The 26,558-nt window shown below is 42.6% G+C and overlaps 3 protein-coding genes and 1 long non-coding RNA gene across 7 annotated transcripts; 1 reads left to right on the top strand and 3 right to left on the bottom strand.

Annotated features, from left to right (window-relative positions):
- Window positions 1-71: 71 nt before the first annotated feature.
- Window positions 72-5,212, bottom strand: LOC136435045 (uncharacterized). The gene is made up of 8 exons (XM_066428224.1): window positions 4,955-5,212; window positions 4,007-4,152; window positions 3,417-3,591; window positions 2,978-3,065; window positions 2,450-2,625; window positions 1,743-2,127; window positions 1,197-1,361; window positions 72-828 (listed from the first exon to the last, which is right to left on the bottom strand). Exons 1-8 carry the CDS (start codon window positions 5,146-5,148, stop codon window positions 697-699), a joined length of 1,461 nt encoding a protein of 486 aa, XP_066284321.1. The 5' UTR covers window positions 5,149-5,212; the 3' UTR covers window positions 72-696.
- Window positions 5,213-6,705: 1,493 nt separating this feature from the next.
- LOC136435047 (uncharacterized) lies at window positions 6,706-8,396 on the bottom strand. Of its 2 annotated transcripts, none has more exons than XR_010755804.1 (2): window positions 8,290-8,396; window positions 6,706-7,221 (listed from the first exon to the last, which is right to left on the bottom strand). It is a non-coding gene; the product is annotated as an uncharacterized lncRNA (long non-coding RNA). The 2 variants fall into 2 exon arrangements; XR_010755803.1 differs by lacking the exon at window positions 8,290-8,396 and adding an exon at window positions 7,966-8,008.
- On the top strand, window positions 8,082-14,743 carry LOC136435046 (histidine N-alpha-methyltransferase-like). 2 transcript variants are annotated; one of them, XM_066428225.1, is made up of 6 exons: window positions 8,082-8,498; window positions 9,945-10,153; window positions 11,267-11,473; window positions 12,140-12,258; window positions 12,791-12,923; window positions 13,448-14,743. In XM_066428225.1, the coding sequence occupies exons 1-6, from the start codon at window positions 8,326-8,328 to the stop codon at window positions 13,654-13,656; spliced, it is 1,050 nt and encodes a 349-aa protein (XP_066284322.1). In that variant the 5' UTR covers window positions 8,082-8,325; the 3' UTR covers window positions 13,657-14,743. The 2 variants fall into 2 exon arrangements, with proteins under 2 accessions (XP_066284322.1, XP_066284323.1); XM_066428226.1 differs by lacking the exon at window positions 11,267-11,473.
- On the bottom strand, window positions 14,301-25,957 carry LOC136435044 (rabenosyn-5-like). 2 transcript variants are annotated; one of them, XM_066428221.1, is made up of 9 exons: window positions 25,753-25,957; window positions 25,107-25,565; window positions 19,904-20,004; window positions 19,503-19,548; window positions 18,775-18,936; window positions 18,017-18,267; window positions 17,690-17,760; window positions 17,321-17,407; window positions 14,301-16,892 (listed from the first exon to the last, which is right to left on the bottom strand). In XM_066428221.1, exons 2-9 carry the CDS (start codon window positions 25,432-25,434, stop codon window positions 16,337-16,339), a joined length of 1,602 nt encoding a protein of 533 aa, XP_066284318.1. In that variant the 5' UTR covers window positions 25,435-25,565; window positions 25,753-25,957; the 3' UTR covers window positions 14,301-16,336. The 2 variants fall into 2 exon arrangements, with proteins under 2 accessions (XP_066284318.1, XP_066284319.1); XM_066428222.1 differs by having other exon boundaries at window positions 25,892-25,946.
- Window positions 25,958-26,558: the final 601 nt, after the last annotated feature.

Below are 26,558 nucleotides of genomic sequence, written 5' to 3'. Positions count from 1 at the left end.
ACTGCAGGTGTTGCTTGGTTGTTGTGCAGTGACTTTTACATATGAGACCTAAATGAGACTCCGAAACCATATAGCATTGAACAGAAATATAATTTCACAATGTTTGAGATTACTACAGATGAAGTACGACTTAATCTTTTAACAACCATAAAAAGGTCTGATTTAACTTTGCAAGAACAGAACATATTTCTCCTGTTACTGTAATGCACTGGAGTCCAGCCTATTTAGCTTCCGTCCGCTACCCAAGCTCCGCTGTCGGCCAAATATTTGGTCGGCAGCGGAGCTTGGGTGGCGCAGCGGAGCTAGGGTAGCGGTCGGAAGCTAAATAGGATGGATTCCAGGCTAAATGCACTGCACCTATTATTGATATTCAGCAAAATGGGGTGGTGTAGTGTCACTACGACTGAGGGGATCCCATGTCCGATGACACATGAGTCAGTTACTTTGGCCCAGCAGGCTTGGTCGGCAGCAATGTATTATGTGGTCAAATTTTCTTGCTTTACACCAGAAGCTAAAAAAGGGTCATTATTTCTTCTTACTTTATGTCCTGCTACCTTAATAAACAGGGGCAATGTGTCAATGAAAAAAACTTTTCTCCTTCTCAGGTCTTGAATCGTCCATAGGGCTATATATAGGTTTCACGATTTTTCTGACAGTAACGATTACAAATGATTGGGTTTGGATGTGAGCATAGCATTATGATACATGACGCAGGCTGTCGGTGTAGATGTACTCCAGGGCGCGGAACGGGGACAGCAGCTTACAGTAGTGCATCCCGTCAAACCCGAACCACGCGTCCAGACTGGTCACCAGGGCAGGACTCGTCACCTGTAGGGCATCAGTACAATACTGTTATAGCTCTAGCTTTCTGGTGCATTGATTCTGGAAGATGTAGTTTGTTATTCAATGCATTGTTAAGAAATGCTAAGTCTCTTGGAAACACTAGAAAGTAAATGCAGAATATCATGGAAATCCGTCATTCTTTTTAAAAACAACGTTATTTTTCACAATTATTACCACAAATTTCTCACTTCGTGGACAATTTGGCAACATGTCAGCTGACTTCGTCAGGGGAAGATGAGCTCTGCTTGCTTTTGGTGAAAACATTGCGATTATGAGAAGAAAAAACTTTACTTTTTAAATGACTTACCACCCTGGCAAAGTTACTGGAGCACTATAGACAGAGTAACACCCACCTTAACTGTTCCATCCCCCTGGTCCTGGAACGTGAGACCTCCCGTCAGCCACCCAGACCCCGTAGTCTTCATCTCGTCGTCCGCAAAGGTCAGCTGGTGACCTTTCTGCTGATACCTGCCCATGGCAGTGGTGGACGCGGCGGTTGAAGCGATTTGGAAAGCCATCTGAAAACAAAGGGACATCTGTAGTATGATGCGACAGAAAATGTGCGGCCATGACCCTTGATAAAGAAAGGCGCATCCGTGATAGTGTTGGCAATAAATACTTTGTGTTCTGCCATTATTTGAAAGAAGATAGCTGGAAGATTTGTGATACTAATTTAACTGACTTAAGACCCTTTGTATGTAGTCTCCAAGCAGAGGTTGGTGGGGAAGCTTGTGACCTTACTATCATATACCCCGTTTCCTTTTCAGTGGCCTCACCGGAAAGAAAACGGGGAATATGATAGTAAGAAGGTCACGATCTTCCCCCACCAACTTCTGCTTGGAGAGTACTTTGTATGCCGCTGTCAAAAGAACTCATGACATGATCAATGACATACACACCTGGTTCAAGTCCTTACACGTGATTGGACTGTTGTAGGCTCCCGGTCCCAGCTCCTTGGTAACAGCTGACTGCCTTTTCATCTTAGTAGACAGCATGTTTGTGGAGACGTACGGCTCCGAGTTGTCGATGGGGTTAAGCGGATAGTCGAACTTGGTGTAGGTCTGGACTGTCACCATGTCGCCGTCCTTCTCCACATGGGGTTTGTTGTCGCCCAGCTCCAAGATGTTGTCCACGACTTTAGTCTTGACCGTGAGCTTGCTCTGCAGCGCGGATGGGGCTCCGATGATGCTCTGCTGTGCGGTGGTGACCCAGGGGGATGTCTTGCCGTCAAAGTCAAGAGCAGAGACGATGTCGAAAGGAGCCAGAATTCTCCCTGTGACATTCCTGGACCACAACGAGAGTACAAGTGACGTCAATGGCTGCTTTTCACAGCACTACAACTACCGTGCCGTCTCATTTCACGTTTAAAGTTTCTTGGAGCCTAATGCTCTTAAACCTTTAGCACACTAAAGTAGCCGCTGGTCTACCCGTTTCTCTATTGGTTACGGGGTTAGACAGCAGGGAGAAAGTTACCGGTGAAGTCAAAATAAGGGTGCTTTTACGAGCTCGTGATGCTGTCTTACAATCAGCGATTGAAGACAAACTATAGATAGCTGTCAGAAGACGAATTTTGCATCGTATACTAAAACGTTAAGGGATCGCTCACATCTGAGTCCGCAGTTGTTTAACTGCCTCTGTCTGCCTGGCTGCAGTGTTGTTAGGACTGTTGGCGACCATGAAGTTGACGGAGGAGTTCGCTATCAGCTTGTGCGCCTGCTCCATGGACACCTCCGCAGGCAGGTCCATGTTCAGGACGTTAGACGGCATGGCTCCCGACGCGATCTGAAGGCAAGGACGTACATGTATAACTTTCCCCCTGGTCTAGCGTGGCTTAAGATTTTAAATGTTCACGAAGACAATAGGTGTAAAACGTGTTTTTGCTATATCTGAGTTGTCATACATTTGAAATCTTTTATAAAACAAAAAGACGAGCGCTATTGTCAGTGTCACCCTGTCGATGATCAGTGTTTTACGCTACCGTCTAAGTAAATGTTTTTTGCACTATTGCAATTGTCCTTAGTGATAGATGAAACGGTTATCCCGTACATGTAGTAAGTATTTTTGCACTACTGGATGCATCATTCTTGTCAATAGCGATGGAAACGGACACAGGATGACTGTCATCATGACTCACGTGTCCGTGGTTCATTCCAGGTACAACAACTACCGGTTTCTGGTACACAGCGGGACTGGAAAAGTTGGCGTCCAGCGCGACGAACTCCCTGGGAGAGGAACAGAGAAGCAAACAGTCAATTTCAGAACATTGTTTCAAAACAGTTTGTACAGAAATACTCATATCATCTATATCTGACCGCTGGGGCACCACAGAAGATCTGGCAACCGATTTTCTTCTTGACTTTCCCATGTGGTGTATCAAGGACCAAGCATCAAGAATATCCTGGCGGATCCCATGGCATCCCTCTCCAAGCTAATACGCGCTCTTTGGATGACAAGCAATCGGGCCTATGATGTGTTAGGCGAACGTGCTAACTATCACACCAACTTGTCCCCTCCTCAGATATACAGAGATGGGTGAGTGAAAATGTATGGGACCGTGTCTTAGAGTAGCTGACCTGTACTTTTTCCAGGAGTAGCCCAGTCTGACCAGACCGTCCAGGTCCCCGTTCAGAGTGAGGACGGGCACGGGGAAGGTAGCCATGGGGTAGGAGTTGGTCAGGTAGGACCCCCACAGCAGCATGCCCTTCGCCTGGCGGGGGTTGTCAGACAGGTACATCTGCAGGAAGGTACCTATTGTGGAGATATATCAATAAATTAAACCGCGCAAAATTACATGCACACGTAAGAACTCTACTGATGAGACCACAGGAAGAATGCTGTTACCGTAGTATTGCTGATTCAAAAGCATCAATATGCATTCAATTGATACCTCAAATTCTTTGTCCCTTATTTCATTTTCGCAACACCGGTCGACTTTCTTTCGGCATCTAACTGTACATGTTCTGTTTTTTCTACTTCAAAACCAAACGATATATCTTATTGCACACAACACGTACGTCCAACGAGACTGGGCAGTTCACCTGACACGATATACAATCTCAGTGATGCAATAAACCCTCAATTCTAGGTCGCCTGTACTTAAATAACGCCCTTGCCACACCCTGCCCTTATAGAAAATCTGATTAATCATAGCATACGATTGTACCTCCGAGAGAATGAGCGCCGATGAAGAAAACGTCTGTCTTCATCCCACCCTGCACGATGGCCTGCTTACACTCCTGGATGGCGGACGACAGTTCCAGTGGGTTGGGCAGATCTGTCACGTACCCGTCCGTCAACCCGACCCACAGCCTACGGAGTGAGGAGGAGGAGGATATGGTTTCGTTAGTTTCAAACCATATGCTAACTTACTCCTTGTTATGTATTCCGCCTGTCATTTTCCCTACATGTGCGGCATGTTTACACATGTGCTATACCTGCATTGCAAACGGTTATTCAACGTAAGCACGAACCTCCTGTCATCACAATTTTGTGCTAATTTTCGTCACTGAATATCTCCAAGTACCGTTTCTTAGGTCCCTTTAACATGTGTGCGTATAGTTAAGTCCGTACGTATGAGTTGCATATTTACATATTTTGGTTTAGGTAAAATTTGCGGGGAAGAAGTTGCTTTTTCTTAGCGTTGTGCAGCCTGGTTATCGAAAGATTACTTTTTAGGCTGCGAATTTTGCCTAAACCAAATATATGTCAATACGCAACTCATACGGACTAGAATATACGCACACGTGTGAACAGTCGCACTTGCAATTGGCGTACGATTTCATGTCGCACGATTTTCAGCGAGGCTATAACAAAACTAGCCTCCTAAGCAGGCTTTGCGAGTCTGGCTTTTTTTCTAATGGCATTTCAATTCTATTGCTAATGACGCCATCGGAAAAAAAAGCCAAGTTATGCATAATTTGGATATACAGGAGTATATCATACGATATTCGTTGGGTTAGAAATTTATTTGGCCGCATCTTTTAAGGGTGGCGAAATTAGGTACCCTGGTGGAATTATGTTAGTAGATGTTATATATTGTCCCGAGTGTCCTCGATTTGCTGTCGTACACCTGCCGTGCGGCGTCTGTGACAGAGACCCTATAGCTACTCACTTGTGCGGGGAGAGCTCCTGGATAGTCTGCGCCAGCGGCTGGTAGGCCGTGCCTTTGATGTAGGCACCAGGGACGATAATGAGGCCTACCTCCGTCCCGTCCGTGTTGGTGGGCCGGAGAAGTTTGCAAGACGTGCCCAGGGCGTGGGGCAGGCCGCACAAGAGGAGCAACAGGGCTGGGACGGGGAACTTCATCGTTACGGGATCCGCAGAGAACAGAAGGGAAGAGAACGGTACGGGCTACTTATAGTTTAATGATTATGCAATGCTCCTGCCTATTTTGCATAGACCATATTTATAAGTTACTCATTTGCTTGTTAAAGCTTACAATGCAGATGGACGACGGGGTATACATAATTTCTTATTAAAGCCCGAGCCCCGTGAAAACAACATCAAGTTCCAATAATTGTGCGACGGAGATATTGGTATAAATTTAATAATTCTACATGTACTACTAAATTTGCGATGAAAATGGACTGTTTTACACAAAATATTGTCATGGAGCACAGTTGACCGGTGCGTGAGACTCTTTTTTTTAATTCGCTTTTGGACAGACAAGTACGATGTGGTACTGCACTCAAGTTTTTCATAACTTATCTTAACAGTGCCGCTAACAAAGAACAATATACCCATTTTTACACCTGAGTGGAGAGAGGAAAGTCGCACAACATCAGTGGCGACAGGGGATTCGAACCCGGGGCCGCTGGGTTCTGGGCCAAACACCCTGGCGTCACGCCACACGACCCCGTGAGAATCTGCACCTGGTGGTTATTGAAACAGCAAACGTTTGCCTTTATCTACGTCCTGTGATACTACCTTTATCTGCAGTCTAGTGCAAACAGTAATATCCGCTTATGTCGCATACACATATCTGCAACAGTTCTTGAAAAGACTCAAACGTTCCATGTTAGGGTGCGGATAGGTGGAGCCGGCTACCAACATTTTGCGAACGATTCAACCATCCATTTTGTGCGTCTTTGAAGAACTTTGTTTCCATGGCCTTTTTTCTGAGCATGATCGCTCAATATCCTAACTCGAAAGCAATCATTTGACCTGTATATGTATCATGTCCTAACACTGGCCGCAAAGTCAACCGATGCGGAGAAAGCAGTCTTGGCTACAAAAAAGGAGAACATTGTAACAAACAGTTGTATTCCTTTTGGATGCCTACACCAAGCTATGAGGTCCTTACAATGCATAGCCAGGACGTACTGGGATGATTATCTTTATTTATCCTTTACTTAGTCTACATATGGGTAATTAGTGCACAAAGATTCACTCTGAAGATAAACGCAAAGCTCATACAGGTTCGCTTCAATCCCCTCTGTTTGTCACCTCCGGAAAGAGATAAGTTTACTCGGGACGTTTCCGTACACATGTGATATGATAAACTGATAAAAACGCTCGGTGATAAAAAAAACTACATGCTAGCTGGCAGTTGAACAGAGCATTGCATAAGACACGTGGATCTTATCGCATGTTATTGAACCGATAACAGGTGACACTATGATTCTGGACAAACAGGCTTTTGGAAGAATACCCGCCAGATGAGTTGATGACTGTAGTAAATAAGAAATAGTTAACTACTATTATGTTACGGGTAATAGAGTCGTTCTTTTGCCAAACAGATTGTGTCTTGCCTTTAACTTCGCTTTGAACGACCGTTAATTTGTTGATGATATCAATCAATCAATCAATCAATCAATAGATTAATCGGTCGATCAATTAACCAACCAATCAATCAATCAATCAATCAATCAAACTTTTTATTGTTAAAAGAGGAGGCTAGCAGCCATGGGCTGAATTACAGAACTTCAGCCCATGTAACGTTAGTAGTGCGTTATATATTATGTCAAACAAACAAAGCACCTATGCATTAAAACAGTTTTAAGGTCTTAAGTATATATAAGAATTGAAATAGACATGAAAATAACACAGGTAATTTAGCAAATTGTTATTACGTAACAGAGCAAATACATATTCACGTTGAAGAAACCGTTCTCATACACCTTATTTCATGTGGCCGTGGACATTTTTTTTGTCCTACTGTTTAACAGGATAACAACATGTACGGTATACTGCCTCGTCTGTAACGTTCAGTCCTGGGCCTGGCATAGTCTATTTAATTGCTGGAGCGCGTGGTGCGCTCGGTGACAGCCCCTCGAGTTTGTGGTGGCCAATGACGGAAGTCTGGTGACCGAAGAGGTTCCCCGGCAAAGTTCAGGCAAAGGTGATCTCTTCGGCTGGTCTCAGGGTATGAAGTGTACGCTGAAAAGAGTATTGTCCGACACGCCCGGTTTTGAATGAACTCGATCCTGCTTCGCTGACTGAGAGTAAGCCTAACTAGGACTGATATGTTTCTTTGCTTTGTTTATTCACACGTTACAAGTAGGAATGACCGTCATATATACTGTAATATTGAAGCGACAGTAAACCCCGATACTTCAGAACTGCTTTCTCGTTCAATCTGCCTTTCTCTGTAAAAACGTACAGGCCTTGTACAAAACGACATCTAAAAGACTCGACAGCCCTTGAGCGACTTTCTTTGGTAGGTTTTGCTTCAATAACTGGAGAAAACCTTAAACACACACAAACCCGGACAAAAGGCCAGCTTTTTTAAAGTACTTATTTATCGACACGTCGAAGTTAGCTCCTTGTAATCGCAGAACACAATATTTATTCACGACCACAGCTCGGGTATAAAGTTACAGTTCTTGAAAAAGCCGTAGGTATTCTTCTGTGCACGTCATCGGGGCAGAAACTGTGGTGAACGGTAGAGGAATACGTCAGTTTTGAGACTGTACGAGTTGGACTACGATGTTTGTTCGGTCGGCTTGAATTCACGCCTAAATATTGTTACCGCTGACTGCCGTGAGTCGGCTGCAGTATGATGACCTCCGCTGGGCGTCAAATAAAAGAGGCTGTTAAAAGAGAACGAGCCTTCAAAATTAAGCCCATTTTCACATATTCTGTAAATTGTACCCTGAAGTTAAACATATAAAAATCTTGTACCTTGCTTGTCCACCCTACTATAAATTCTAAAGCGTCGAAGTTTGGGGTCCTTAACCATGTAAATCCCCGTAGGCAACATACTGTGGTCTGTGACCTTGTACTTCGAACTAACTACTCCCGCCTGCCTTTGTGCAAGCTGTGACCAGAACACGGAAGTAACGGCGCTGTCCTTTGCGCGGACTACGAGTATGGGTGCCTTTCCAACAAAGCCTTAAAACAGTATACTTGGTGTCATATGATTGTCCGGGGAATCCTCCTTCAGCGGACCGAGTACACAGTTCACTGTTTAGTGACTTTAGTGTTGAAACAAAGCACCTGACTTACACACAAACTCGGTGGCCTATCGCCTTTCGACGAATCATGGGTTCCCGAGCCAGCGAAACCCCAGCTACAACCGGTAGTGACGACGTGACCAGCCCGTACCACGTACCCGCCGAGCTGATGCCAGTTGTGACGAGCTTGACTTCCCCTGAACGCAGATACGTGCCGCTATGGTACATGTACGATACACGGGCGTCAGAGCTGTGTGAGGAGTGAGTAACATTTTATATTCCCCTTCCAGTGGGAAGGGGGATATATTGTTTTTGCTTGCCTGTTCTTCTTCTTCTTCTTCTTCTTCTTCTTCTTCTTCTTCTTCTTCTTCTTCTTCTTCTTCTTCTTCTTCTTCTTCTTCTTCTTCTTTCTTCTTCTGCCAAAAACCAAGTAGATGCGCGGTGGTAGCTCTACTAATGGTATTGCAGAAAGTTATATGTACCTTATGTTACAATGTACGGATGTTATATTTGAGATGTAGGTACCTGTAGGAAAGGTGAATACACCTGACAATAAATTATGCTAATGAGTACCTTATTTGCATAATCTATGCATAAACTTGTATTTCCCTTACCATTAAAGCTGTGGATGTCATCTTTGAAATGTAGGTACCTTTAGGAAAGGTGAATGCACCTGGACATAAATTATGGTAATGAGGACCTCATTTGCATAATTTATGCAGAAACGTGTACTTCCGTTACCGTAAAAGCTGCAGATGTCATATTTGAGATGTAGGTACCTTCAGGAAAGGTGAACACACCTGGCCATGAATTATGCTAATGAGGACCTCATTTGCATAATTTATGCATAAACTTATATTTCCCTTACCGTAAAAGCTGCGGATGTCATCTTTAAGATGTAGGTACCTTTAGGAAAGGTGAATGCACCTGGACATAAATTATGCTAATGAGGACCTAATTTGCATAATTTATGCATAAACTTGTATTTCCCTTACCGTAAAAGCTGCAGATGTCATATTTGAGATGTAGGTACCTTTAGGAAAGGTGAACACACCTGGCCAAAAATTATGCTAATGCGGACCTCATTTGCATAATTAATGCATAAACTTGTATATTCCTTACCGTAAAAGCTACGGATGTCATATATGAGATGTAGGTACCTTTAGGAAAGGTCAGGAAACCTGGCCATAAATTATGCTAATGAGGACCTCATTTGCATAATGTCTCCATAAACTTGACTTTTCCTTACCGTAAAAGCTATGGATGTCATATTTGAGTTGTAGGTACCTTTAGAAAAGGCGACTACACCTGGCCATAAATTATGCTAATGTGGACCTCATTTGCATAATTTAGGCATAAACTTGTATTTCCCTTACCATCCTTACCATGAAAGCTACGGATGTCATATTTGAGATGTAGGTACCATTAGGAAGGGTCATAAAACCTGGCCATAAATTATGCTAATGAGGGCCTCGTTTGCATAATTTATGCATATCCCTCACCGTAAAGGCTACGATTGTCATATTTCAGATGCAGGTACCTTTAGGAGAGGTGAACACACCTGTTTATAAATTATGCTAATGCCGACCTCCTTTGCATAATTTATGCAGAGACTTCATGGTAATGGGAGGGGAATATACTGCATTTTCCCGAAAATGTTGCCATTCTAGTTCGTCTTTGTTTTCATTGCTCTGTTCATTTCTGCAGGGTGATACAAACATCCAAGAGTTATAAACTCTGGAAGCACGAGTACAGCATACTTCAGACCCACGCAGACGACATCGCCAGAAAAGTCACGCCCCCAGCCGTTCTTGTTGATCTCGGCAGTGCTGCTTCCTCCAAAACCCGACTGATCATAGAGGCTATGCGGAAGCGGCACGGAAACGTCACGTTTGTGCCGGTGGACACAGCAAAAGGTATCAGACTATTTCTTTGGTCCGGTGTGGATTCTATTTATGGCATTGAGTAGGTTAGTGGATGAATGAAAGACCTTAATGGTACATTCGTGCCCCGAGGGGCTTAGCTAGGTACGGGTCGTCTAACATGTGACCTAACTAGTATGTATGTGACATATGCAGTTAGATATATACAATACATAGCTTAAACATACATAGTAGACAAAAGTGATAAACTAAGCTAATCCAATAGAGTCAACTTCTTCTCGCTTCTGTGTACATGTGTATATGTATGAACAGATCATGTTTCGCATAAAAGGGTTGTTCAGACCCAACAAAAATATAAATGCATTGGTTGCGTTTGAATATCCGAAGTATGAGAATTTTTCATTCATACATTTTAAACAGTCGGTATGTTCGTAATTTGTTGCTACAAGATTTACCTCTATTACCATTGTGGATTTTGGCTACGAATGTTTGAGTGTAAATATCTTTTAAACGTTGGCTAATGGAGTTGATGATAGGTGACATGTCAGTGTTCCTAGAGATACTTGATGGCTCCAAACGTAGGCAAAACCGCATTCTTCCAGTATCTTACGAACACCGGACGCCCAGCATTATTTACCATAAGCATCTAGCTAATGGCGAACGTAACAGTATAGAGGGATCACAGGTAGCACTCGGATAATTGGACACAATGTTTAACAGCGCACACCTCAATACCACGGTAGTTCGTGGCAAATAGGTGACGAAAGCGTTTCGATGGTCAGCTTTGAGTTTACATCATTAGTAATCTGTTGCAATATCAATTATAACTCGGCTATAAGGGCGTAAGAAGCGCTGTGTTTTTGGTGCAAATTTAATGACCCAGATACTCTGCTTGGAGAGTATCGACCTGGTCGTAAGGACAGATAGGCGCATAAAAAAACACACCGCTTCTTACGTCCTTTAGGCAAAATATACGTTTCTCAACCTCCCTGTCCCGCGGAGCAGTGGGCCTTTCTACATCTACTGCATAACGTATTGGAACAGCACAGTATTAAAAAAAACACCACCATTGCACGTCATCTGAGAAAAGTTTTCACAATCACGCATTTCTATCAAAGTATCTAACCTGTCCTTCCTCTGAAACAGAATTTATTGAGACCTGCGGTCGGCAGCTGGAGAGAGACTACCCCGGTCTAACCGTGGAGCCCTTCGGTGGGTTGTACATGGACGGTGTGCGACACTCTGCCGCTAGAAGTGGTACCAAGTTACTGCTGTTCCTGGGCAGCAGCCTCGGTAACGTCTCCATCCACGAGCAGCTGAAGATGCTTCAGGAGATCCGGGCACAGCTAACTGGTATGTAGACTATAGACGGTATGAATATCTGAGCAATGTGTAGTTTTACAGAGAGGTACGTATACAGTCGTCTCAAGAACGGGTACCTACTAGTCATGTAGTAGTTTAGATGATAAAAAGAATCATGATTAGATTTTCCGACGTTGCAGTGTCCCTTTTTAATCTGTAACTACGATAAACTTCGTTAACGCGTCATCATTCACAATATCATACTAGTGGATGCAAACTCAACGCTCGACCCTCGAAACCCTTTTCTCATGCGCCTATGTCTGTATTGAATTTACACTTCACTGACAGTTTCTCTAACGAAAGGTGATCTGATACAAATCACTGTTTGCTCCTTAGAAGGAAAGACACAGTCAACACAGAAGCACATTTTGAATACATGTACAGGTTTTGAACTGAACTTAAATGACTTCGCGATGGACACCTTCATAGCCTGGGTACCATTCTCTGTGGTGACCGCGGCTCTCACGCAAAAAGGGAGAGCTAGTGATAACTATGGAGGATGGTACCCAGGCTAACGATAACGTCTCCATCCATGTCAACTTTTCTCGGAATCAAATCCCGATGTTTCATGAAGTCGGGGGACTTCATGCATTCCCAGTCTCTCCCCTGTCAGTAAGATGAATATAGAATTCTAAACCTGTTCCCACTGTTGATTAGATCAGGACAGGTTCGTACTTGGGGTGGACATGAACACAGACCGAGAGGCTTTATCTCAAGCTTACGGTGACCAGTGGATACCAATATGGCGAGACAACCTGATCTCTCGTCTTAATAAGGTTAGAGACATCTTGATATCTATCTGTATATATGAGATGCCAGGTATGCCGATATAGATCTAAACAAGGTAACATCGATCATGCTGTAATTTATCCAAATAAGCTTATGATAGCATTATATGTACATTTATGTTTGAATAAGGTACGTCACAAATACGGCAGCTGACACGTTGACGGTATAGTCGTCGGTGGTTTAGCCTCCTTCGCAAACTTCTAGGAACGCCGGCGTTTATTTTTTGGATGAGCGCTGATACGAGATCCTCAACATGGGCCAGGTTTTCTAATGCCGGGAAAGATAGTTTCCGCGTGCCTAGAAACTCCACAGCATTAGAGAACCTAGCCCTTGAAAAACAGGGCTCACTACAACAACCCAAAAAGTAGAAGTCTACGTACGAAGGAGGGTATATGTAAGTGGTTATTCATTTTTAAAACAGTCTAGCCTTCAAAACGGGGAGATGTAGAGCTATACCTTGTAATTTTGGTCATCTGTCTTTTTTCTTCACTTCTCCCGCCACACCTATCTCATGTCCAGGACTTTGGCGGAGACATGAACCATGAGATGTTTGCGCTCAACTTCGACTTTGTGGAGAACCCCGCAGATGGGGACACACCGAGCTATGTTCAACTGTCCCTCAGCAGTTCCGGCAAACAACGGGTGCACTTTGGTGAGTGTCTTTACCTCGTCAATGGCTCGCCTAGCCTGTTGCCAAACTGTTTCCAGGGTCTGCAGAGACCAGCTCCTCGGCTCCAGGACCAACATGCCCCCAAGGAAATTCTACAACAGCCCCCCCTGAGATAGATATTATAGAGATCGGAGGTCTGGCATCCAGGCCATGGCTCGCCCGCATGGCTTATGTTGTGTATGGATTAATGATAAAGGATACTAAATTGGACAGTCAAAAATATACAGCTTCCCCATCACATCTAACCGGACAGGCCATTTGCAAAGCCCATCTACGGAGTTAACGCATATGACTAGGTTGTACAAGTACCGCCATATTGGTATCTATCCACAGGTCGCTATGATAAGCCCGAGACAAAGCTTATGATTGTATGATCGCTTGTCGCAAATGCGAACAATGTTTTATGCACTGTTCGAATGTTATGTTCGTAATGCCACACAGGAGACTGGTTCTGCAGATTTGACTGTTTTCACATTTTCTTGAACCCAATGTTTTCTTTGGTCCAGAAAAGCTTGGCATCGACATAGACTTTCGAGACGACGAAAGAATCCATTTCAACGAGGGGCCGAACACCAGCTGCAAGTGGAACATGAAGCAGCTGCACAGCCTAGCGGAGAGGAGCGGCTTTGCAGTAGATGCCCAGTGGACAAATGATGAGGACAATTATTGTGTCATCTGCCTGGCACCTGCAGGTGTCAGTAAGCCTACTGTTTAAAACTTTCTCTTAAGATAAAAACTGTATGTGTTTGTGATGCTGGCAAGAAGCTAGAGAGACGGATACGAGAATATAACACCTTTCAGTTTCACAACAGGTAGATTTAGAAAGGTTGGGAATCTTATAATGATATGCTGTAAATAAGAGTTCGGCATGAAGGTTGTTTTCGGTAGCGTTTGTAGGGATTGTAGTTAAGTAGCTATGAATATATTGTCATTGAAATTTGCTATGTGGTCAGGTCTTGACTAATCGAAGAAAATATATTAAAGATCCCCTGGCGACTTTCTTCGGTACTGCAGCAAAATTTCTGGATTTTCTCGTGTTCTGGACAAGCTATCGGTTTCAATTTCTCTGTGGTTGATAGCTCTTGAAGATGTGGCATAAGTATGTGGCATAAGTTAGCGCCTTCTAGCAGCTTCCTTGGAACTGCAGGGTTTAGTTGCAGAACTTGAAACAGGAAAGGATGAATCAATTTTTTTATGATTTTTGACCTGTTATGTTGAAGATGCTGAGCAACTAACTGCACGACAGCTAGTGTACTGCACCTTAATCTTCTTGATGAAGGAACCTCTTTTCCTAAAATTAACTTCTGAACCTTTGTAGTAGAAATATTTTCACATAGAAAACTAAAAACACACTATGTCTAAATTACTAGTAGTTTAATAAGTTTTTCCACATGAAGATTACGTGTAACGTTACATCAGAGATATTTTCTCTGACAACTCTCTTGCCTATAAGGCTGCCTGGCACGTTTAATGAAATGTACTGAAGTATCCTCTAGATAAAAGCAAGCCCTTCAGCCAGGGACCAGTTAGCATAAAAACAGGTATTATCAAATGATCACTACTGCAACACACGTTACTGGAATGATACATGTTCCTTACGACTATCTTGCTACAGAATTGAGTACTCAAAGTCGTTCATATTTCTGATTACTGTATGTCGGCAACAGATGTATGTAATGTTATGATCAAAAACTTTTGAAAGTGATTTATTAAGTGTATGGCATTTGCTCAGTCATATATTATAAGCTACGAAATTATTTAATCATTACGTTAGACATTTACAATAAATCATACATTTTTCATTTCTCCTTGTTACGTTTTTGATCCAGCTTACTTGTTTGTTAAATTTCGGCTTATTCACCAAGGTAAAGCAGTATGTATCAAAGTTTCATACAAGCAAACACAGTAGTTGTAAAATATCATGATCAATCATTCTCATTTCATGACTTGAAATTCTCAGTTTCTCCAAGCAAGAGATGCTCTGATGTGGATAGGCACAACATGTAGATGCTATCATCTGCACTCTTGTGATACAAGCAATTGGATTCTAGAAAAACAGTAATGATCAACAGAAGATGCATTCGACCATTACTTAGTACCTACTATCATTACAAGACACTTTGATTGTCATTTTTAGTAGAAGTGCAGTGATTTCTTAGCCTGAGTACCAGCCTCCGTAGTGACCGCTGGCTCAAAAAAATTTGCTTGCTATACCAGCCTCCGTAGTGACCGCTGGCTCAAAAAAATTCGCTTGCTAGCGGTCTCTACGGAGGCTGGTACTCAGGCTAGTGATTTCTCAGACTGCAGCTCCACTCCACCATGCAGTGCATAAATTCTAAATTTGAACTTGCTAAAGTCATGCATATCAATTCATGCATTCCTATACAACATGCAAAGTCATGCAGTGATTCTGGACATTCTTCTTTGACTAAAATAGATTCATGCAGCTTATCATAGAATTTTCCATCATGCAATATCCCTACAGACTAGTCATGATCCCAGCATGCACTTGTCCTACCATCTCAGCATGTAACTTCCAAAACAGACTACCCAACATGCACTTCTTCCTACAATTCATAACTCCAGCATGCACCTTTGCTTCTATTCAAACAATTCCAGTATCCAACATGCAGTTTCTATCACCTTACAGATGGAGCATGCACTTCTCATCCCATACAATTCTGTGCTTTAACATTGCCTCATGCATCTAATCTACCATCATGCATCTCTTCCTACCATCATGCATCTCTTCCTACCGTCATGCATCTCTTCCTACCATCATGCATCTCTTCCTACCATCACGCATCTCTTCCTACCACCATGCAGTTTTGGTTACATGTACCAGCATGCACCTATTAGCCTCTGCAATCATTATTCAAAGCACTGCAAGGTCTGCAAACTGATCTTGGTAAAAACAAACTCCGCCTCTCTTTGAAAATATTTCATCTGCAGAGCATCTCAGCCTTTGTTACATGAGTATTTCAAGTTATGAGTTTCAGAATTATTGGTAAGCAGGTACAGTTATTAAGCTTACATAGATGTTAGAAATTGAGCAAAAGTTGAAGAAAAACATACTAAAACTGCACATGCATTAAATGCAAAGTATATAAAAAAAGGTTCTGTCATATAACTCAGTAACACAGAAGCATTCCCTGAAGGTCTATTTACTTCTATGTACTATGGCTTTCTGTACTTTTGTATTTTGCAACTTTACAAGGAACTTAAAAGTAGGTTATAATGAAACCCAGTCTGGTAAAAAGAAACTGTGCAGAGCACCATAATTTTGGGATACAACCAATACAACATTACTGTAGTCAACAAAATTGTCCAGTCTGACTCCCTCACACAACTCAGGTGGGTGATGATAAACCATGTTTGCATGACTGTGCCCTATCCTACTCCTGATAGGCCTGCCGCCTGTGTTGTCTCCAGTACTCCTGCTGGAGCTCTCTCAGGTTAGCCTCTAACATTTCCACCTCGTCTAGACGCCCCGCAGCTCTGGCCTGTTCTACAAAACTTCTGATGATGTCCATCTGCTGCAACATGGGGTCCGTCTCTGTGGTGGCTACACTACTGGAATCTACCGCGGGGGTCCAACCCTTCCCTATACTTTCTGTCCGATCTCGGTTTGTTGTATCTACAGCCGCCGCCGCCGCCGCCGCACCTTTTCTGTCCTTCTCTGGGGAAGACCGTTTTCTCTGCTCCTCGGATCTCCGTCTCTCCTCGGCTTCTAACGCAGCCTGGCGCTCTAACGCCAGTCGCTGTTCGATCTCCAACCGCCGCTGCTCCTGGAGCTTGCGGAGCTGGTCCTCGCTGGGGAGGGAGGGGAGACCGAAGACATTGTCTTGGATGAACAGGGTGCAGTGTTTACGGATGCCCTGCTGAAGACGGATGGCCTGGGGACTCAGCTGTTGGTCGGTGCCACTCGCCCCCATAGTGGCAATCTTCTTCCTACAGACGTACACGCAAGAGGTGAATGTGTTGCCATATGATGTGACTTCAGTAAGAAACCTTAAGAAGATCTAAAGATCTAGACAGTTTACCATTACCAGTAATCGTTTAAGTTATTTTTGTTATATTTCATCTGACTCCCTTCCTCATGACATAAATGAAATGAGGCCTGCAGGCCAACATGAGCTTCTCATGAATATACAAAGGTTCAAGGAAAAATTTTATCAAACAAGGGGTCAAGATGAAAACAAGGGGCTGGGAGGAAAACTTGACTACATTCATTTCCTGATACTGTGTGTACCAAGGAACAGAATTTTTCCTTGGACTCATCCTGATTTTCCAGTCCAGCATTACGTTTTTAAATCTGAGAACCAACAAATCAGATTTCTAGTCTGGCGAAACTTCTGCCTCCACTACAGAATACGTACCCGATGGTGTCAATGGCCTCGTAACATCTCATCAGCTGACTGCGGACATTGTTGGCATGTTCTAGGTTGTAACTGGTCTCACCAGCACTAAGGCAAGAAGGCAGACAGTTGGCCAGATCAATAAAGACATCAATCCACTGCCAATGCTTCAGTACACTTTAAAACTAATGCGGTGAGGTTTAGCTAAAGAAACAATTCATACATGTAGTTTTCTGTGAAGGAGCTATAAATATTCACAGAAAACTATTTTCTTCAGCTAAATCTCACCGCATTACTTTAAAAGTGTACAATATGCAAAGTGTACAATATGCAAAGTGTATAATATGCAAAGAACACAAATCAAAAAGACATCAGCCTGACCCAACTTACTTGAGAGATTCGGCCATTTTGATGTACTCAGGACACATGGTCTCCACCTTGTCCATCAGCATACGGAGTTTCTGCCAGAGAACAAAAGAGTTTTTAAAGATACACTTCCTTTTCAACAGTTAACTATAGAATTACCAGTACTAGTGTCTTACCCGTCCTTTGTCTTAGAGTCTCTATTCTGCACAATTTAGCAAGCAACAATCATTGATTCTTCATTGTAATGACTGCACAACTCTGTAACTGACAAAAACTACCAGTAATACAAACTAATGGCAGAGTCAAACACCTATCCCAGCAGCATTTGTGCCTGGAACAAACCACACCTACCTCGTACAGTTGCACGATGATGGGTTTTGTGGTTTTCTCCTGAATCTGCCTCTCCCTCCGCCTCATGACAGCCATGCAGTCCTGACACGTCCTGATGCCATCTTCCCGAGGCTCCTCCCCGACCACCTCCCCCACCAGCAAGCGCAGGCTCTCCATGGCGCGTGTTCCCGCGCTGCCCTGCCGCCGATGGCCCTTCTCCTCCCCACGGATGTTCTGAACTGGTGGGTTCCCGGCCTTGTTCACCAGCTTTCCTTTGGGGAAAAACATCAGTGGAAATTTGACTTAAATGACAGATAATCTGAAGGTGGAACATATAGCAGAATTGGCAAGTGAGTCCCGCGCTGCCCCGGCGCTGATGGCCCTTCTCCACCCCCCTGATGTACTGAACTGGTGAGTTACCAGCCTTGTTTACCAGCTTTCCTTTGGGGGAAAACATCAGTGGAAAAGTAGAGTTTATTGACATTAATCACAGTTGATCTGTATCTACATAGCCAGTAATACCTTTCAGAATATCACAGCAGCTTTGCAGGCAAGTGGCTCGGCAGCAGCTGGTTATATTGCATGGAACAACCAGTCACAATTCGCATTTGAAAATCAGAAGTGGGACCATACTTAAGAGCTATAATAGCATCGTAATTTGTATGATAGCAGAAACAATAAGATAGAAATAAGATAGTGAGAAATGGTTTAGACTGTTACTAGTGAAGTCTTTAGCTAGTTATACATGAAAATAAAGAATGGAGACAAAAATGTCTTACCAGTGAAGTCAGGTGTGAGGAACTCGGAGCACTTGTTGCACATGATGCTCCCACACAGCCGACAGTGGTGCCGCCGGCGGGACAGGTTAAACTTCTCCCCACAGGTGGGGCAGAACGGCACCGCATCGTCCGGCGCCCAGGGGACAAGACCGATCTCAAACTCTGGGGTTGGGGGTGGAAGGGCAACTCTTGTTATGCTCGGTGACTAAGCAACACTAGGTTTATGTTCTTTACTAGGAGAAACATTACAGAACATAGCTGCCAACTAGATTTTAAAATGGTTAACAAAAACAGAGAGCTGTCTTTGGCATTCACAATCCAAAATGTGGAGATGTACAAACAGTTATTTATGTTCATAGCTAAACTCAATCCAAGGTGAACACAACAGTAGTGTGAGACTCAGTGAGTTTGTTGTTTTCTTCATACTCTAACAGATTTCTCAAACACAGAGAAGGTATATAATTCGTAGCAATGATACACCCACATCCAATGTGACATCACCATTGTCACTGTAGAAAATTCATGTTCCCATGTCCCTTGCAGATCGACCAATTTCTTCAATTTTTTTCATAACTCCTATGGGTTTTACCACCAGAAAACCATCAGCATAACATAATGGATGACAGAGCAGGCTATTACTGGTAGTCTGATAACATCATTAGCACTTAATTAGAAGATGACAAAAGGATCAATTGTTTGTTCCAATTGGTATTAAGTCACTTTCATACCTTTTTTCTTGACAGGATCTGGATTCATCCTATCAAATGCTATCAACTGTAGGGGGAAAGAAAAGCAATTCATTAGTGAGAAAACTACATTTTTTCCAAAGCAAATTAAGTGGCAATTCATTCTCATGTAATTGGTTTGTCCCTTAGTTTCAACATGTAATTATTTGTTTCAATTACGGTTCAGTCATGACAGAAATTTCCTGAGGAAAGTCTCAACATACATTATCTTGAAGTTGATAGCTGCTCCCAATAATTTGCTGTCATAACCTTTCAGGCATACAATGTATGTAACGGGTTCTAACTGCAATGTACAAGCCTGGCATATACATCATTCATCACATGTGCCGGCTTCTGATAAAATTTTGTGATGGTGAGTTATATTAAAAAAGACAGTTTCCCACCTTCTCAAGTCTGATTAGCAGTTTATTCATCTCGATGACATAGAAGTCGATTCTTGCATCGCGGATCTTCTTGAAGCTATCCATATGGCTGCGACTGGTACCTTCAAAAGAGAAAGACATGTACAAATTGTCCGTCTTTAAGCTCTTCATGTAATGAGATTTACATTGTATATTGTTGTAAGCTACTGGTAACAGCCCTCAAGTTATAAATTAAAGGTGACATTTTGTAACTTCCTCCATTTGTACAACATGTGATTGTGACTATCAATTTTCCCATGACCATGCATTGAGTAAAACCTTCTGCATGCAGTGACCTTCCTTCTTTAGCTTTAGTGAAAAACTTCCGCAGTTATCTTACTATCTAGCATATTTTGAATTATCAAAATTGCAAAACAACTGTCTGTACTCAGTATTACATGGCTGCACACAAATATACATGTACAACACCATTCAATTCTGTTAAAGTTTTTACACTGACTACGTATACATTGACAAGTAATAGCATAACGTATGTGCAAAACTCTATCTTGAGACATTACATATATAAGCAGATGAGTTTCTGTAGAACGTTTTAAAATGTTATTACCAGCTCAGAGCAAAAGCGGTCATTGTTAAGATTATAACAAGAACCCCAGCCAGTACTGAGGTATCTAGGAGCCTGTTCTGCAATGTTACCAGTAGTGAGGTGAGTAGAAGCAGCAGATGAGATGAGGAGGAGGGTTGGGGGCTCACTACCCGTCACACAATCTCTACACATGCCTCATGTTCACTGTACAGAGACGTTGACAGGCAGAGAGTCCCACCCACTCAGCAGCAGGAGAGGAAGCACAGAGAGAACCAACCAGTCCTCAGGACAGGTCCAGAGCCTGGCTTAAGCTCACAGATCAGGTAGGAAAAAACAGCTTTTTGGAAGACAGTTTTATGTATGAGCACTGCTTTGAACTGGTACATTTGTTACTGTTTTCATGCAGAAGTAGCTTTTCCTGTCAGTTGTGTTTGATTTACACCTTTAGATGTTGATGTTAAATAGAAAATACTTTTGTATAAAGCCACTTTCATGAGAAATCTAAGCATGGGATCTATATTATCTATCAGCCCACATGTTAGAGACACACATAGGCAATGGTTATGAAATAATGTACATGCAAACAGACCTATGACTTGTATGAGTTGTATTTACCAGGTGTACACGTTCATGGGCACACACACAATAGAAAACAGTTGAATATTCCCCTAAATCATCACCTTCAATTCAGTAATTAGCTACAAGCAGATCCTACCCAAGCTAAATAACTGGAAGACAAGTCTGAGGCCCGACAACCTGTCACTCTCTCTACATGGACGGTATGGTAGGCCCACAGCATGTATTGGAAGTGACAAGCCAGCAGGCGCACACAGTTCACAAGTCACTCTCCATACACGGCCGAGGGTGCAATCATAAAACCCTAACCACTGAAAAGAGCAGGACTGTCATACAGCAGCTAGAAGATGACATCGTACCTTCCAAGTAATACATTGCGTACTAGAGAATTATCCACTTTTCCTTGGTGAAACATTGACTATCGTGGCACAATTTCAACCACTTCTGTCTAGCTGTTGGATTAAAGCCTTACAACATGTCACCTGTTGCTAACCTCCTTGGCTGACCATAATAATGGAGCACTTGCAATCCTACCAGAATTTCCTTCAAAACGAAAGCCTGACCAAGATCAGTCTACTAGTAACGTAAAGCAGAATTGTTGGTACTCTCTAAGTCTAAGCAGAGACTAGGCTCCAGCTGGTTTATACATCTTTTTAGGTGCTTTTGTCTGGCTTTCTATTTTGTCACGTTTTCTTTTGAAAAGAAAGACATGACAAAATAGAAAGCTTGACAAAAACACCTAAAGAGATATCAAAAACAAGCTGTAGCCTAACTTATGATTGGAGAGTAGAATTCAGCAACAATCTTTTCTGATGATCGCTATGATCAGAAATCCTTACAGCAAGGCTGAATGGCAAGAAGAAACAAGACAACTGACTTATCTGAAACCTTCCGTACACTGTCAGGAGGCCATAAGCTGGAGAACCCTACAGGCTTCATGGTGGTCAGTCTTCCCTGTCTACTGCACCGCCCCTTCCACATGGATACTGCTATGCTGCAGACCAGCAGCCTGCCTGTCCTGGACGGCAACCAGGGCCCACTGACTACAGCACCTCTCCAGCCAACCCCTTATATCCCTGGCCAAATTCTCTAGTGGGTTACCCAAATGACATCTATCAATTACATGAAACACAAGTGCTTCCTGTCATTATGGTAAATGGAAATGAGACCTCCAAACTGACGAGTTTTTAATGGCAGGCATCTCCACAGTGATGGAAAGCAGGGAGAATGAAGGATCAACAAAGTGCAAGGTCCTATTCATTTGTCCACATTACTGCTGCACCTGTACTAAACCATACAAAGTGATGTGATAATGGTATGCATTACATACATCATGCATATTGGCTAGCTGAGTGGCCCCATCAGAATTATGGATAAAAAGTTTTTACATCCTAAATTACAGTTCAAGGATAAATATTCCGAAATGTAACCTCTGCGTGTTCTGGACAAAAAAAGTCAGTCACAAGTCTAGGTGTTCAAATTTTAAATGTTCTTCCTTGACAAAGTGAATAATAATGATTATGTACTGTTGTTAAGGAGAGAAAGAGGACCTTGGTACAACTTGCAAACATCACTGAAACACAAGGTGATATAGGATCTAAGTTATGGTATAAGATATGATGTTCTCTGACAGTTACAAGCATCCCCAAACCTTATGGAATATCCAAGCAAGATGAATCTTTGGACGGGACCTTATAAGCCTAAATGGTCTCCTGTTTCAGAACACCCACGCTTTATTTTGAGAACCACACTTTTGAACCAGACACAGAAATGCAGCTGAAAATATAACCTACATTTCATGGCGGTAATAAGTAGCTATGGCTGCACTAGTGAAAAACTGTCGGTCTTAATATTTGGTATTTTGAAAGTACAGAACTGGCATATATCAAACACTTCATAGCTGCTTATGTGATTAAAATTTGTAATTAATAATCTTAAAAGATATTTGCCTTTTAATCCACTTTTCTCTGAAAACCAGTAGTTAAGGTCCAATGGTGCAGGTACAAACTCTTGGTCGCCTGCAGTGCAGGACAGAGTCAAAGTAAGTCCCGTGGGACAGACCTTCCCAAAGTCCTAGCAGGTGGGACAGACGTGTACTGGTATGGAAATACAAATCAGGACATGATTGTCACCATGATTGCCAATTTGTACACCCTTTCAGGGGTAAGTGGTTGTAATGACACTGATTCTGGTCCATTCTGCTGCTCATTTGGAGAACAAAAGTGATTCTCACACAAATCCATTACACAATGAAGGGTGGGAAATGTATCATGCCATCTTCTGATGGATAACTTAAACTTGTTTCTGTATCAATCATAGACAGGGACAGTGGACCACATTTAACTTTGACCAATTGGAGGGGGAGGAGAACTGCTAAAACTTTGCCCCTTTCATAATACATTGTGAGACACTGAATACCGGTATTCATAGGATTTACTGACAGTGACAGGGATTTCAGGCTTACCACAAAAGGTGCTTTAGAAATAAGAGCTTTATACAATCCATGTGTAAGTTGTTGTTTTTCCTACGCTTGAAGTTTATTGTACCATGAAAGTACTTATAATATTGAGTGTTAAACTAATAAAATGTTAGAAGTCAGTTAAATTGTGTTACAGGATCTGCAATGTCTTGATTTTTATTGTCATTCAAACAAATTCACTTGGTGTGACTTCATGTATGCTTCTCTTGGTTGCTCTCTGTTTCTTTCAATGTCAATTGTATGACAGCAACTAGAACTGGATTATGAAATGATAGAAGAAGTGTTATAACCATTATCATCAAACAGAAGAAGCTTCACAACAGAATGACAAACATGCCCTGGGTGACATTGCAAGACAGTGCCATGGAGCCACTTCAACAAATATACAGAATATACATACATAGATACTGGGTGATTTCTAGAAAATTAAGGGCCACTGGGCTCTAGAAACTTTTATTATTTTCTCCAAGCTTTCAAAATGGATAGGGAGTTTCCCTTATAGTTATGTTATGACCTTACATATTTTCAATCACTGTATCCTGTTACAGGCAATATCATTGACTGAACAAATGTATGACTACCGGTATGTATGAGAGCTGGGTAAGCCAGCAAATTATGAAAGCATGGATATAAAATCATAATATCTCTAGGGCATCTAGGACAGGGAGCATTTGGGTATAGAACATGTGACAGACGATGTAGTCAGGCTGTTCAGCATGGATTTGAGACCAAGCATTTGTCTACATCCATCTTCATACATGTTTCCTACGTGCAGGTAGCGCATGGTGGTCAAAAGTCTTGTGTTCAATGATCCTCACAATTAAGTCATTGACTCACCAGGCTCAAATAACCTATTCAACTGCAAAGTGCTGAAGGCTATATATATTCTCAGTCACAAATTTGTATTTCCTTTCCATCACATATGTTTGACACATTTTCTAGACTTCTTTCATATCTACGTTATTGCAAGGATATACAACCATATCACTTTCTTTGTTACTGTGAAACCTGTCTGAGATGTACTTTCTGTAGTACACATACTAAAAGGTAGATGGCTCTGCAGTGCAGCCAAGAGAAGAGCAGGATGTGAATATAGATAAGGGTTATCAGGCAAGAGAGAGCAACCATTCTTCAGCTGAGGTGATCAGATGGGAGGGGAAGGTGGAAGCACAGATGTCTTGTCACAGTCATCACAGCATAACAGTGTCATCAAGAGGAGTGTCACCAAATGCACAGATGCAATTCCACAAGCTTCTAATTACTGTATCTGTGTGCATCTGTGATAATCTGGTGCGAGTCATATTCATAATCTAAACATTGAGTGGGACTTGGATGAATGTTAAGAAACATATAAAGGACAATGCTGAATAAGCAGGATTACTGGCTTGTTAAAGTAATGACCGTTCAAATGAGAATGGCCATTTTATGACAATTAATGATAGTTTTCATGCATGAGTTTGTTTATGTATGTAATACAATGAATAACTGTCACTGCATCCCTGCCCCGCCTTCTGTACACACATGAATTACCTTCATGCTTCTTACCAAAAACATGTGGACACATGACACGTTCCAAGCCTTACCGAAGTCTTGTGGCTCCCACATTGTCGGGTCCACGCCGCCAACATAATACGCCGTGCTGAGTGCGGCCACCGGTTCGCTACTGTCCGACCGGCTGGACACCATCCCGCGGTCCACCCGGACCCCATCCTGATCCCTCCCGTGCCGTAACAGCTTACTCTTGGCCCTGCCAAACAGGCCCTTCAGATGCTGGAACACTTGTTTATCTGCCTCTGTGTTGTGTGCTTCCTCAAAATGGTTCTGTAACTGCTGCACTGTCTGTAAGTCTTTCATGCAGATGGGGCACAGGAAGCCCTCTCGTATGTCTCCGGAGTCACTGGTCGCCATCATGCTAACTCAGGGTCAGTTCAGACAGTTTCTTTCCGGCATTATGGACCGGACAGACTTTTGACACACGCCCTAGTTTTGGGGGGCGGGGCCCCTTTGAACTGTTGTCGTTCAAGTCAAATTATCCATGGTACCTGGAGGGATGATTATAAACATGGCATGGTCATCATGTCTTTCGATGTTTGGGAGATGACAGGACAGCAATGCCGATGCAAGATGACGGCACGGCGCTTATCTATAAAGCAAACAACGTCATGACGAAGATAATCAGGGGCCAAGATGTGGGGGAGGGGGGCAAGGTGAAATAAATCGACTCCTTACACCTCGATTACTGCAAAGTGTACAGCGATCCATTCTCCACTTTTGGCGACAAATGTCCCGTTTACAATCCCTGCCAACAGACTGGTATAATTCTACGCCATTCTAGGCTCAGTACGATAAAATACAGCGGTATAAAAACCTCGGTGAAGCGCAGCGGCTCAGCTCTCAGCTCCAGACACCGAACAATTACGTCATGGGTCAAAAGGTCAAGATGATAGACCTGATTATCCTATAAGGCATCAGTGGCGCAGATTGTACTACAAGGTAGAGGCTGTTTTGTCGTCTACTATCAAACTTCGCTTCGTTGTATTTTCAATACCTATTGATTTCATTTCTACTTTCTTGTATTGTATGTCAAACGAAGACTGCGTTGATGGAATGCCCTCACCCTGGATCTTTATGTTTATAAATTATAGGGGTCCATGAAGCTATAATATTTGTCCTATGAAAGAAAAGTTCTAACCAAGGATTTATCCTCCTTGTTCTAACATAAGTAGTTTTTCCCATCCACCTCCCGCACAATCACTTGACTGTTACATTACTAGGGTATTGCAGTTTGATTGATATGCAATATTCCATGAGCTATCCTTTGATGAGACATGAAATGGATATCAAATAATCTATCCTGCAAAATGCCTCATGGTATTTTTCTTCATATCATGGCATCCTCATCTTCACCCTAGCATATTATCTGTGATTTACGTCGCCTATCCTTGCTTTTTAATAATAGGCACACGTGACATGATCAGAAAATAAAACTGCACTTTGAGCGGAAGCTGCTAGGTGGCCCCATTGCGGCGTAACGA

Source organism: Branchiostoma lanceolatum, chromosome 5, assembly GCF_035083965.1.
Source record: "Branchiostoma lanceolatum isolate klBraLanc5 chromosome 5, klBraLanc5.hap2, whole genome shotgun sequence".
Classification (NCBI taxonomy): domain Eukaryota; kingdom Metazoa; phylum Chordata; class Leptocardii; order Amphioxiformes; family Branchiostomatidae; genus Branchiostoma; species Branchiostoma lanceolatum.
This window is presented reverse-complemented; position numbering and strand designations above follow the sequence as displayed.

What these genes read in the sequence shown, in the direction of transcription:
- LOC136435045 (XM_066428224.1), bottom strand. Translation starts at nt 5,148, where the DNA reads ATGAAGTTCCCCGTCCCAGCCCTGTTGCTCCTCTTGTGCGGCCTGCCC. An exon ending in CAGGAGCTCTCCCCGCACAA is followed by an intron (nt 4,153 to 4,954) that starts GTGAGTAGCTAT and finishes CTCACTCCGTAG; the next exon opens with GCTGTGGGTCGGGTTGACGG. An exon ending in CTGGAATGAACCACGGACAC is followed by an intron (nt 2,626 to 2,977) that starts GTGAGTCATGAT and finishes CCTTGCCTTCAG; the next exon opens with ATCGCGTCGGGAGCCATGCC.
- LOC136435046 (XM_066428225.1), top strand. Translation starts at nt 8,326, where the DNA reads ATGGGTTCCCGAGCCAGCGAAACCCCAGCTACAACCGGTAGTGACGAC. An exon ending in GCGTCAGAGCTGTGTGAGGA is followed by an intron (nt 8,499 to 9,944) that starts GTGAGTAACATT and finishes TCATTTCTGCAG; the next exon opens with GGTGATACAAACATCCAAGA. An exon ending in GATCCGGGCACAGCTAACTG is followed by an intron (nt 11,474 to 12,139) that starts GTATGTAGACTA and finishes ACTGTTGATTAG; the next exon opens with ATCAGGACAGGTTCGTACTT.
- LOC136435044 (XM_066428221.1), bottom strand. Translation starts at nt 25,434, where the DNA reads ATGATGGCGACCAGTGACTCCGGAGACATACGAGAGGGCTTCCTGTGC. An exon ending in AGATCCTGTCAAGAAAAAAG is followed by an intron (nt 18,937 to 19,502) that starts GTATGAAAGTGA and finishes CCCCAACCCCAG; the next exon opens with AGTTTGAGATCGGTCTTGTC. An exon ending in GAGGCCATTGACACCATCGG is followed by an intron (nt 16,893 to 17,320) that starts GTACGTATTCTG and finishes GTACGTCTGTAG; the next exon opens with GAAGAAGATTGCCACTATGG.